Source organism: Cricetulus griseus, chromosome 2 (genome assembly GCF_003668045.3).
Source record: "Cricetulus griseus strain 17A/GY chromosome 2, alternate assembly CriGri-PICRH-1.0, whole genome shotgun sequence".
NCBI classification, from domain to species: Eukaryota; Metazoa; Chordata; class Mammalia; order Rodentia; family Cricetidae; genus Cricetulus; species Cricetulus griseus.
Genome location: NC_048595.1, coordinates 392331147 through 392344200, shown reverse-complemented (window position 1 = coordinate 392344200; position 13054 = coordinate 392331147). Strand labels below are relative to the sequence as shown.

The 13054-nt window shown below is 42.2% G+C and overlaps 1 protein-coding gene across 3 annotated transcripts in view; it reads right to left on the bottom strand.

Annotated features, from left to right (window-relative positions):
• Positions 1–13054, bottom strand: part of Ano6 (anoctamin 6) — a 170541-nt gene that overhangs the window by 35677 nt on the left and 121810 nt on the right. For all 3 annotated transcript variants that reach the window (XM_027396379.2, XM_027396380.2, XM_035440838.1), the window contains 2 exons: positions 9512–9617; positions 5603–5663 (listed from right to left, as the gene is read on the bottom strand). In XM_027396379.2, the coding sequence (XP_027252180.1) occupies positions 5603–5663; positions 9512–9617 (167 nt within the window). The remainder of the gene's footprint in view (positions 1–5602; positions 5664–9511; positions 9618–13054) is intronic.

Genomic DNA, 13054 nt, shown 5'->3' with positions numbered 1-13054 from the left:
TTTGTGGAAATGATATTTTCTAACCCATTCATATTTTCTGAACCCTAAGCAAAACATAAACATATTAAAATATAATTAAATCAATAAAACCAAACATTTCTGCCTCTTTCTAAAAACCTTGTTGCATTTTTTTTTCCCGAGACGGGTTTTCTCTGTGTAGCTCTGGAGCCTATCCTGGCACTCGCTGTGGAGACCAGGCTGGCCTCGAACTCAGAGATCCGCCTGGATCAGCACTCTGCCTCCCGAGTGCTGGGATTAAAGGTGTGTGCCACCAACGCCTGGCGCAAATTTTTTAATGTACATTTTTGTTGTTGTTCAGGTTTTTTTGTTGTTGTTGTTTTGGTTTTTTTTGTTGTTGTTGTTTTGTTTTTTTTTTTTTTTTTTTTTTTTTTGAGATAGGGTCTCTCTATGTAGCCCAGGCTGTCCTAAAACTCACCATGTAGACCAGGTTGGCCTGGACATCACAGAGAGATATCTGCCTGCCTCTGTCTCCCACGTGCTGGAATTAAAGGTGTGTGCCACCACTGTCTGGTGCACACTGTATGAGTCACTGATTGAAGGTTGAGAAAAATAAAACATTCTGCCGAATTCTTATTTGAATAGGCCATAGGCAACTTAATCTACCCAAGAGTCATTTTCCTAACTTTTAAAATCATGACACATACGGAGAATCTATGAAATAACTCTATCAATAGAGGAGGATTCACTAAAATAACTTTTCTCTCAAAAAGCAACATGATCAATTCTAATTGATACCTAAGGAGAGAATAGCAGCTATCTTCCCACTACTCCTGAACTTAGGACTTGACAGCTGTTTACTTCCTGGGCAGTTACGTTTTGGAAGTGACTGGATTTGAAATGAGCAAGTGACTGGGTGGGAAATAGAGAGTTGTTAGCAGATTTTCCACCTTGAAGGCAAACCCCAGGGGTTGCAAGAATGGAGTGGTATTCTTCATTTCATTTGCAGCCAAGAACTCTATAGGGGTGCAATTACCCAGTGTTTTAGAGCACTCCTAGAAACTATCAGTGTGGGTTCTTTCTTTCTTTCTTTCTTTCTTTCTTTCTTTCTTTCTTTCTTTCTTTCTTTCTTTCCTTTCTTTCTTTCTTTTCTTTCTTCCTTCCTTTCTTTCTTTCTTTTTTTTTTTGGGGGGGGGTTCAAGACAGGGTTTCTCTGTGGCTTTGGAAGCCGTCCTGGAACTCATTCTGTAGACCAGGCTTGTCTTGAACTCACAGAGATCTGCCTGGAACTCATTCTGTAGACCAGGCTTGTCTTGAACTCACAGAGATCTGCCTGCCTCTGCCTCCTGAGTGCTGGGAACAAAGGCGTGCACCACAACTGCCCTGCTCAGTTGGGGATCTTATGCAAAATGTCTTGAATGGGAAGAATCGCTGTTCTGTATATTTTGTTCTGTGTTCTTGTAATGCAGTAAGCCAAGCTCCACTGAAAAACACTGTACTTCAGTACCTAGGCAAAGCACACACCAGGAAGCTCTAGTCCAGTGAAGGTCAAGACTCTTTTGGGGGTTTGAACAACCCTCCTTTTAAGGGTCACATATCAGATATCCTACATATTATATATTTACATCATAATTCATACCAATAGCAAAATTACAGTTATGCGCAATGAACATAAGGAACTGTATTAAAGGGTCACAGCATTAGGAAGGTTGAGAACTACTGCTCTAGTCAATTAGATGTAGTTAAAATTCTCCCAGTGCCCACCAACATAATAAGAGATGACAGAGGGTTGCATGGATCTCAAAATCAAAATAATTTCTATTAATTATGACAGTATTGCATCAAAAGAAAATATATATCAGATGAAGATGCCCAACACACAAAAAAGTTGAGAGCAGTATAGTATTATGTTCTGTAACATAAAAGGGAAAGACATAAGCTCTGGGAGACAGAGGTATTCTGATGCTGTAAGAGCTTGAGATGTCTTAAAAGGCTTCTAACTTTTCAGATCCCATTATTAATAATGTTCTATAAGGTAAATTAGCTTGCTCACTCCGTTCCATCTTTCTAACTTAGACTCTCTTGCAGCTAGGGTTCTAGAAATGACTTTTTAAGTGCTCACCAGCCATGTCTGTGTGTCACTCAAATGAAGACAGAGGAGGGAGCAGCAGGGACATCTCAGGCTCGGGACCACCATGTGCAGCCATTTCCTTGATCTCCAGGTGTGGGTCACTGGACCTTCTGGATCCCCTGGGTCTTCAGGAGCCAAGGGTCTGGTCGTTTCCCAGACATCAGTAGGCCTTATTTAAAACTTGCCCTCAATGTGATCACTGAAAAATGGATCGTGTAACCACATGTCTAAGCCAGGAGAGTCAGGTAAGGAGGAATGACAGGACTGGGTCGTATTCAGCATCTGAAACTACAGCTTGTGTTTAGGACTCTAGAGTCAGCACAATCTCCCAAGCTGTTGCAGCCTAAATGGAGAGTATTTCTAGGTTAAGTACATGATTGGTACTTGGCTAATGACAAAAGTTTTCCTACCCTCAACATTTCCCATTTCTATAGAGCATAGAGAAATAGTCATTGCCAGATACATTGTGCGAAAGGAGATATTACAGAAGTGGAAGGGCTGTGGTAAGGAATGACTTCAGAGCCTCCCACCACCTCCATTCTGTAATTTCAGACTTTCCGTAATGAGGTTCACAGTGGCAGTCCTCACAAGGCAGAAGTGACAAGGAAACCAGTAGAAAGCACTCAGAGAATTCATCAAATATACATGCTTAGAGACGTGTACATATGATGCTACAAGCCAGGCAGAGGCACTTTCTGCATTCTAAAGTCAGACAAGATGCATTCGCAGCCAGATGTAGGAAAGTTCCATAACCAGGGTGCAGTTAATGGTCACAGAAGGTAAAGTTAATTAGGAAATCTGAGGCTTGCCTCTCCTGCATAAAAGTTATACATATAAATTAATATACACTGAAAGATTAAAATTAATATGACATACATTTATATATTATATAACATAATTAATGTATTATAATATATATTAATTTTAATATACCAACATGTTAATCTATATAACCCCCCCCCATCCCGTGCATAGCTCCCCTGCTACTACTGGGGGAAAGGGATGTATTTCTAATGGCGAAGGACAACATAGAAGACCTTAATACCCAAATCTGACCCAAAGCCTCACTCAAGCCAGGCAAGCACGCTACCACTGAGCTACATCCCCAGCCCTCTCTATGCTTCTGTTCCAAGTATTTCCCAGAGTGTGGCTTCCAGTAACACATAGAAGTGTCTCAATGACAATGCCTCCTCTAACTGGCTAAGTGTGGCCACCTTAGACTTCACTGTCCCCTAACAGTGTCCATGGGTATTTCTGAAGGGTATAAAATAGCATTTAGTGGCCTTTTACAGGTACAGCCATCACCCACTCTGCAACGACCCTCAATCCCCACTTCCGTGTGTGTGTGTGTGTGTGTGTGTGTGTGTGTGTGTGTGTGTGTGTGTGTGTGCTTGCTCACTCGCACGCATGTGCATGCACGCACCAGCACCTCCTCTTTCAGGTAGAGAGGCATGGTTCAGTCCCTTCCCTGCACTTTTCTATAACCCAACGCTACTGATCTCAACCTACACAATACAACTGCAAACGAAATGCATGTACTTTTGAGAATGGGAATTTCCCCTCTATATAACAATATTTACACTAATTAAACACTCAAAACCCTGCATTTTAATAAAATGCTTTCCTTGCTATGTTATTGAGGCTACATAGATTAAAAAGGATGACCAGCACCCAGTTTCTGTGTAGAACTTACACATAAAGATTGCATCTTTTTTATTTATTTACAGACCTTGCTATTACCACTTTAGTGAAATATACTTAAAAGCTTTTTACTCCCTGCCCCCCACCACCGGGGCTGGATCTCAGCTGTGGGGATTGTTGTAGCATGAGGGATAAGCATTCTTGAACTACAAACCATGCTGAGTGCCGACTTATACTAACTGTGATTTTTGGAATATTTTAGATTTTGTATTTTGGTGTAAAGATGTTCCTGTGATAGTCTATTCAAGGGGAGAAAGAAGAGGAAGTAGACGAGGAGGAGAAGATGGGAGAAGAGAAGGAAGTGACTCCAAGTTCTGAGATACTTCTGGTCCTGAGCATTTGGGATAATGGGTACTGAAACTGTAAGGGCTTCCAATGACTCATGCCCTTTGCCCTTGGGTAGTCGTCTCCACCTCTTCCTCTAATTGCTCAGGCTTGGCTGCCTGACTTGCTGAAGCTGATGGGACATTAGCAAACAATGCAATAATAGGCCCAATACCACTGTTGAGCATGTGGGTACACCTTGCCTAGCAAGTTGGTACCCAAAGGGCAACAGTGACATGACTTTTACAGGGTAACCAATTGTTTTCTGATTGGATTTGGGTCTGTTTCACAGGAGAGATTTCAGGGCTAGTACCACAAACCTGTTCAAAAGCCCAGGGCTGAAGAGGTCATAGGCCTTAGGGTGGGACCTACTATTTTTACTGTGCTAAATGGTTATGCTATCGAGCTGTCTTCTAAACATTTAATTTAAACCCATAGATCTGGGCTGCTCTCAACCCCAGAAGAGAAGCTTTTCCTTGTGCCGAGCATCAGTTAATGAACACTTCCAATTGGTCAAAACTGCTGAGAACAAATAACCACAAGTGCTTAGCCCTAAATGGGACATCTTTTATCAGACCCCCACGAAGGTTCAGGTAATATTGCAGAAGAGGAGGTAAAAAGAATTTGATAACCAGAAGAGAGAGGAAAGTACCATGAAATGTTGTCTTCTGGGAAGATGTGGCAATTGCACTCACAAACTCATAGCCTCTGTGGTTACCTGCAGGAGACCTTCACAAAAGAAGCCAGCTCAAATTACAACACAGACTGGGGGTGAGCTCACAAGACCTCACCCCTAACTGAGGAGCTGTTGGCATTCAGTAGCTTCTTGGAGAGGGAGAATCATTCTTGGGAGGGGTGGCCCAAGGTAGGTTGCCCATGCTCCAGTGAATGTTGGCACATCCAGGTAGCACGAGCTGGACTTAGTGGGTTATTTTAGAAAAGGACTCCATGAAGTTGAGAGAGGATCTGGGGGGACTGGAGAGGAGAAGTGGGTGGGAGGGTAGACATTTCATTGTATAGACACATAACATTCTCAAAGAATAAGTCTCAATGATTTTTAAAGCTCAAGACATTGGGACTTGTGTTCCTTTGCTTCCTTTCAAAGCTCTGAAGCCTCATAAAGAATCCTAGGCTACACCATTTGAGGGTGAGAAACCAAATGGAATCCCACAGACCAAGCCAGGCTTCTTCCTGCCAGATTGCCTCTTTACGGTGAAGCCGGTGGCTTACCACAGAGATCAGCTGAGCCAGGCCAAGTGTGACTCAGGGAATTGAGAAAAATAATGAAATGAGAAGCCAGGTGTGCTAGTGAAGCCTCAGCCATTTGAGGTAGATTTTCATACAGTAAAATCCAATGACATCTACAAGTGAACCTCTGGGGGAGCTGTGCTCAGCCAGGACAAACGGTGCTAAAATTGGGAGACTTTAATAGCTTAGACAAAATTGCACCAACACCATCAAACTGAGAGAAAGGTGAAAGTAACTTACCCCATATTCCCATAAACACTGCAAAGACCAGGGTTCCAAAACTGTCAAAGATGCACAATTTCTGGAAAATAGAGCAGCAACACATAAATAAATGAATCCTTCGCTTATCAGCATTCAGCAAACACATAACGCTCTGTGCACTCTGCAACTCGAGTGTTTGCTAGGGCCGATGCTGGCTTAGCAATCACGACAGGTATGACATACTCACAGATGGAATTTCTCACATTTTAAAGGCAAACAGCTTTCACGGCCTGAGCCCTGAGCCCGAGTGCATTTTCTAGTGGAATCTCCCCATGCTGCGATAAAGAAATAGGCGCATCTGCTAAGATTGTGGGTGCTAAAGCCTCTTTTATGAGCTGTCAGAGTGAAGGGAAGGACGAAGCCAGTGGCTCTAAGAATCTAGTGCCCTCTAAGCAACTTTATGATTTGCCTCTTATCATTGTCTCAGTCCCCTCAGAGGATAAGTTCCAGAAATACTTCTTTTCTTATTATATATATATATATATATATATAATATATATATATACATATATATATATGTATATATGTATATATATATATATATATATATATATATATATATATATTAAATAAAATAATACAAAGCTGAGTTTCTGTAGCTATGGCTCTCCTCCAGGAGCGCTCTGCTTCCTCCAACCCACAGATTGGCTCCTGTAACTGTCATGCTTCCTTCCAGTGGGATAAAGGCTATGCAGGTGCTACTGATGTCAGCAGCACAGTTATCACAAAGGGCCACTCTCTCACTGCTGCCAAGCTCGATGTCTTTGCCGATAGATACACAGCCTTTATGACATCCTGCAAAGACTTTTCATTGGTTACCAACTTTCATTAGTGAGCAGCTAAAAACTTAAGATAGAACCTACAAAGCTAATGGAAAAGTGGGAGACATGTATTCTGCCTACTTTTTTTTTTTTTTTTGACACAGGGTTTCTCTGTGTAGCTTTGGAACCTATCCTGACACTCGCTGTGGAGACCAGGCTGACCTCGAACTCACAGAGATCCACTTGCCTCTGCCTCTGCTGGGATTAAAGGCGTATTCTGCCTACTTTACAAGCGGCCCATGAAGAGTAAAGTGGGGGGAGGGGGGAGGCAAAGGCTCCGAGTGAACAAGGAAATGTTTCCAGTGATAACATATTCAAAGCCATTTCTAAGTAGGAAGTGTACTTTGCTTTAGGTAGTTTTTTTGGGGTTGCCTTTTATACTTAGACAAAGTGATGTAATTTTCATGTATGCAAAATAAATCACTGGTTATTTTCATAAGACATGTATCTAATTAGTTACGGTCTCATCCACTTGGTTCCCAAAGCATGTATGTATCCCCTCAACCATCCATGTGGACCTTGGTCACACACCACAATTCTCTAAATGGTCTCATGAAACAATTCCTCTTGAAAACCCTTCAGGTCAAGGAAGATGGACTTGTCATGCTTAGATGTCCTGTGCCCCACAAATGATGCTTTCCATATCTTTTATCTTTGCCTTTTGGAAAACCACTTGCTCTGAGATGTTTTTCAACATGATGTTCTACCCTTCATTACAAATAACTACACACAAAGAGCTATGAAAAATATTCCAAATGTGTAATCTGCTTCTCAAGATCCCTTTCAATGCCACGTCCATTTTGGAATCGGTACAAGTCACACCAACTGCCTAGTGCCCAAGGAGTGATATATGCCTGGTACCCTAGGGCTGGGGTAGACATACATGAAGCTACCAGGCTAGTCACACATGTGAGAATCATGGGCACAGGAAAGGAAGTAGACATTTGGCCTTTCTACTTTGTTCCATGAGAGCTATGGGAGTAGGAGTAAGGGAGGTGATAAGGGACACGCTTGGTTAGCAGCCTAACTTAGGTCAGTTGGCAGCTGGCACAGTGGACCAGATGCCGTATTAAGAGCAGCCCCAAGTCAGCATTTTATTGGAGTTGTGTCAGTTAGTGAACATCTCTTCTGAAGAGAGGAAGAAATCAGTATGTGGATCACAACAAGTGAAGATGGAAGAAGGAAGAACTCCTCTTTTCTGCCCCACCCTTCTGCTTTCCCTTAGACGCTTGTCTTTGTCTCCTTTCCTTTGTACATGGCACCCACAAGATTCAAGAAGTTCTTTAGGAAAAAAACAACGGAACCAAAGACCCCCCCCCCAACCCAGGCACCCTCCCAACAGTGAAAGACACTTGAAAGTCCTGAGCTCAGGTGGGATAGGTGGAATCTAAGGAATGAAATCTTGAGGGCGGGGAAGAAAGGACATCTTAAGAAGGGACCCTCTACTGTGGCTTCCTGGGTGCATCACCACTGCACCTGCCTCAGGTCTAGAGCCTCTATGAATGTGCTAACAAGTACCTTTTATCAGTCAAAACCCAGTGACCAGCAGCTCCCCCAGTCTTATTCTGTGTAATCTACAACACACAGGCCATAGTCTAGGCATTGCCATGTTTCTAGGGGGAGGCAGTTAAATCTTTTTAAATCTATAAATTAAGTGTAGGAATGGATAAGGCTGACAATGTACCACAAGCATCGTAACTATCAGTGGGACAAGTTTTTCAAACACAAATCTGGATTTCAGGATTGTGTGCTTGATGGCACCAGCCAGTGAGGAACGTGGCCTGGCCATGGTGAGCAGCACAGATCTGCTGCAGCTCCTGTCCCTGTCAGTCTCTAGGTGTGTGAACATAACAGACTGCTTAGTCTCTCAGGGCCTCAGTGTTCCAACTTGTAAAACGAGAGAATGATTCTCTCTACATCACAGGTACTATGTGTCAAAGGTGATGTTATCAGTGTAGTATCCAACAGGCTTAGCAAGATGGCTCAGCGGGTAAAGGTGCCTTGCTGCACAAGCCTGGTAATTTGGACACCCCCCCCCAAAGTGGAAAGAGAGAACCAACTCCACAAAACTGTCCTCTCACTTTAAAGCTTGCTTGTGCATGCAAACACACACTCACTGGCACATACACATGCGCACGCACACACACACCTGTGCACACACACTCACTAATGGTATTAAAGTATAAAAATTGGCACTCTAGCACTAGTCCCAAAAAAGGCAGACTTTCATGGAACAGGTCAGAGTGTTCAGGGGCCACACAACGATCCCTAGTCTCCTGTAGCAGGACAAAAGGACAGAGACCATCACAGTAATGAGAGGCCAGGCTGTTACCCTCCCTGCCGAGGAATAGCAACTGTGATGTAGGCAGAGTTACTCTCTCATTTTACAGGTTGAAAGCTGAGGACCTAAATGACCAAGCTGTCTGTTAAGGTTGTTGCTTCTCAGCGCATTACCTACTATCTCAATGCTCTACCCAAGCTTCCTGGGTCTTAAGAGCTTGCTCTACTTGCCAGCATTCGGGGCATTTTTACCAATCACTGAGATACAAACCCTTCCTTCTGTATTAACAGAAATAGTCTTAATGGACCAGCAGGGTCTTTAAAAATCCAAGCATCGTTTCCCTATGCTTTGATTACAGACTTCAGGGTTCATAAACATATGTTTATGAGCACAGATTTTAAGTTTCTACTCACTTGAATTAAGGCAAACACTTGCAACAGTAAACCTATGGCTGAGGCTATAGCTAAGAGGTGGGGCAAGCCCCAGCCCCAAGAAAACGAAAACTCTACTCAAAATGAGTTTGGGACTTTGGTTGGAGATTATTATTATTAACTGAGATAATTCAGTAGGTTCAAACCCTCCATGTCCTTTCTTTCCCTGATACTAAGGGGCCACTCTCAATTTACTTCCTGTAAACATGGAATGAGCATGCACACTGTACACTACCTTCCAGTGTTGGGGCTGGTTACTTAAGAACTCCTTTCTTAATATCCTCAGAGGGGGAATAATTGGTGTGTTATGATTAAGAGATTATTTTATGTAAACATCTGGAAGAGCAATAATTACCTTCGAAGACTCACAGGTGATATTCAGTCTCCAGAATGGACACAGCTTGTCACACTGGGGACACATAAGGATCTGGCCGCCGATATCGGGATCACAGACTTCTTTGCTAACAAAAGAGAGATAAAGCAACTTAGAAACCTTAGCAAAGGGCTTTCATTTTCTAGCCACATAATAAAAGCTAAGCCCATCCATTACAAGCCAAAAAACTGAAGCCTACAGAACAGTATCACGGGTAACAGTTTTAATTCTGATAAAGACTCACCATATAGAAGCTATAAAAAGCATACGGAATAATAAATGGTCTACTTCTTTTCTTCAAAAAATATTTTTTACCTTTATTTTTATTTATCTGGGTGGGTGTTTTGCCAGCCTGGATGTCTATGCACTGTGCACAGAAGCCAGAGAGAACATTGGATTCCCTGGGATTGGAGTTATAGATGGTTATGAACCAGCAAGGTGCTGGGAATAGAACCCAGACCATCTGGAAGATGAGTCAGTACTCTTAACTACATAGACATCTCTCCAGATCCTAATATTTTAATATATTTTTATTTATTCTTTGAGAATTTCATACAGTGCCCCAAATGTACCCTTAAATCCGGGATATGACAAAGGTCCTCCTCCATAATTGCTTTGGCTGGAGCTCTCTGAAGAACAAGAGAGACCAGAGAAGCAAGGCTATGAGAATGGGGAGGAGGGAAACCTGCTGTCTCCACATACCTCCTAGGAACCTGCCGTTCTTCACAAAACCCTCCAGTTGCTGGTTTTATTTGATCTAGAAATGGCATTTCTACTTCTCCTTCCATGAGCCTCAGACAGAAGTAACTTAACCCATCCCCTACTCCAGATACTAGTATTTGTCAAAGCATTCTGTCTGGCCTTAAATCCAGAGATAATAAGAGCATATTTAGTAAAGTTTGTGGAAACAAAATCAATGTATAAAGTATATACAGGGAACCAAAAGAGATTTTTCTCCTTATCTACTTGTAACAATTGGGAAATAATTTTTAAAACCTATTTTTCAGTAGATTTACAAATATAGTGTTGAAGAATGAATCTAGCCAGGCATTGGTGGCACATGCCTTTAATCCCAGCACTCGGGAGGCAGAGGCAGGCGGATCTCTGTGAGTTCGAGGCCAGCCTGGTCTCCAGAGTGAGTGCCAGGATAGGCTCCAAAGCTACACAGAAAAACCCTGTCTCGAAAAAACCAAAAAAAAAAAAAAAAAAAAAAAAAAGATGTATTAAATATTTATATGAAAAAACTATATAACTTGGTCAAATATAGTGAAAACCTGCACTATGATTTTCAGAATTGTTTATGGTGACAGAGATCAGTATTTGTGTTAGATCACTTCCATTTGATCTACAAATCTCACGGAAGACCCAAAGTTCAGAATAGACGAGTTCCTATTAGGCATGGCTGGCACAAGCTAAAACAAAAACCAACAGCACAAAATGAAACATGCAGAGATTTCTACCTATATCCAAAGATCTGGTCACCAAATAAGGAAGAGCCAAATGGACAGCTCAATTCATGACACTAGGAAAGACATGAACTTAAGTAAACCACAGTCGTATCACTGAAATACATTCCACTTAAGAAATGAGAATGACTACAGGACAGGAAAAAGAAATAGATGGGGCCCAAGAGATGGGCTCCACAGTCAAAGAGTGCAGTACATACTGCTCTTACAGAGGACCTGACCTGGGGTCCCAGCACCTACATAGGGCAGCTCTGATGCCCTCTTTGGCTTTTGGGGGCACCTGCACACACACACACACACACACACACACACACACACACACACACACACACACATACACACACACACACACAGAGGCACACATAAAATTGAAATGAAAGAAGTCTTTTTCAAAGAGAAAATAACAACATTAAAAGAATATTTCATTAATCTTACATTAAAGAGAAATGCTGTCAACATGGAAACAAAAATCATAGAGGAAGTTACTAAAACATTCAAGATTTAATGAGAAGAGGCAATTAGTTGTGGACTGCTCCTACAGGTGATACTGTTTCAGATGGACCCAACTGGAATGGGGCCAGAATAGTCATTGGTTAGGTGACCACACAAATAACTCCGAGAAATCAGTGGGTTTGAGAAGCATGTCTGAGAGAGCTGAATAAGCGCTCAGAAAACCTACTCATTCACAAAGTCAATGAGAACAATGGCAAAAATGTTCAAATTCACCCTTTTCTGAACTCTGAAAGTTAACCGAATGCTTGCAGTTGCCTAATGACTGTCGTTCGTGTGTGTGTGTGTGTGTGTGTGTGTGTGTGTGTGTGTGTGTGTGTGTAAATGGGCTGGTCCAGATGAGAAGAATACAACTTTTAGCATTTTAACTAGGCCAGTTGCCATGCCCATCTCCCCAGGTTCACGTCAGCCTTAAAATCCAGCAAGCATCCAGCCACTATGAACAAGAACAGCCTCACAGCAACCTAGTGGGGCAGACAGTGTCTGCAGCTACTCCAGGGACCCCTCTGCAGGCATGTCCATATTTGACCTATCCAGAAGCTCCCTGGAAAAGCTTCATGATGAGCTTTGTTGTTTTTTCACCTCATACCCAGAGCTGACATTGTAAAAAAAAGTCCAGTTCCCCAACTGTCTGCTTTAAGAGACTCCAGGGATTACTTAGCATAGCACCTGCTTGAGTCAGTAGTAATTGTAAACGAAAACTCAAAAACTTTGAAGGAAGAACTAGTAGGTGGTATCCACAAAGCCTTCAACATATCTGTGTAGAAGGGCCAACATGCGCATGGACTAGACAGTATACAAGCCAGGAAAAGTCTGAGAGGACCTGGAGGCTAACCCTGGGCTTCTGCATAAGCTACAAGGAAGTCTTTGGAGAACTGAACACTGTCTGCTGGAATGTCAGACACATTCCCAGTACACATGGCACGGAAAGAGGACAAGGCCCAGCACCAAAGAAATCACCACAATCCAACTGCTGTCTGAAGATCTACTGAACACAGACTTTAGTGCCCATATAAGGCAGGTAATGCAGACCATGGCATCAGACCAGGAAAAGAGCAAGAGAGGCAGAGGCAGTGAAACAAACAAAAGTAGCAACAAACCCTTAGGGGAAATCTTATTCCCAGGGTTCTTATGGTGTAATATTTAAAATGTCAAATTCTCAACTTTGCAAGTTGCAGGCACATCAGAAAGCTGAAAAGTATAGGTCTAAAAGAGTAAAGGCCGACCAGGGGATACCAGCACATTCTATTTATTAAAGCCCTTAAGAAAGCAATTATGTACAGAGAACTAAAGCAAATCATACCTAAGAAATTAAAGAAATGATGTAAGCGTGTCCCAGGAAATGGGAAAGCAGGAAGTTAAAGAGAACTAACTAGAAATTTAAGCAAAGCACAATAACATCAATGACAAAAATTCACGAAAGGCACACCTCTGCAGATAAGACATTCATTGTCTTATCTGTTAAGATTATACAGTCTGAGAAATGGAAAGAAAAAGGAATAGAAAACACCCATGAATTCAGCTTCAAATACCAGTGGGACTCCATCAA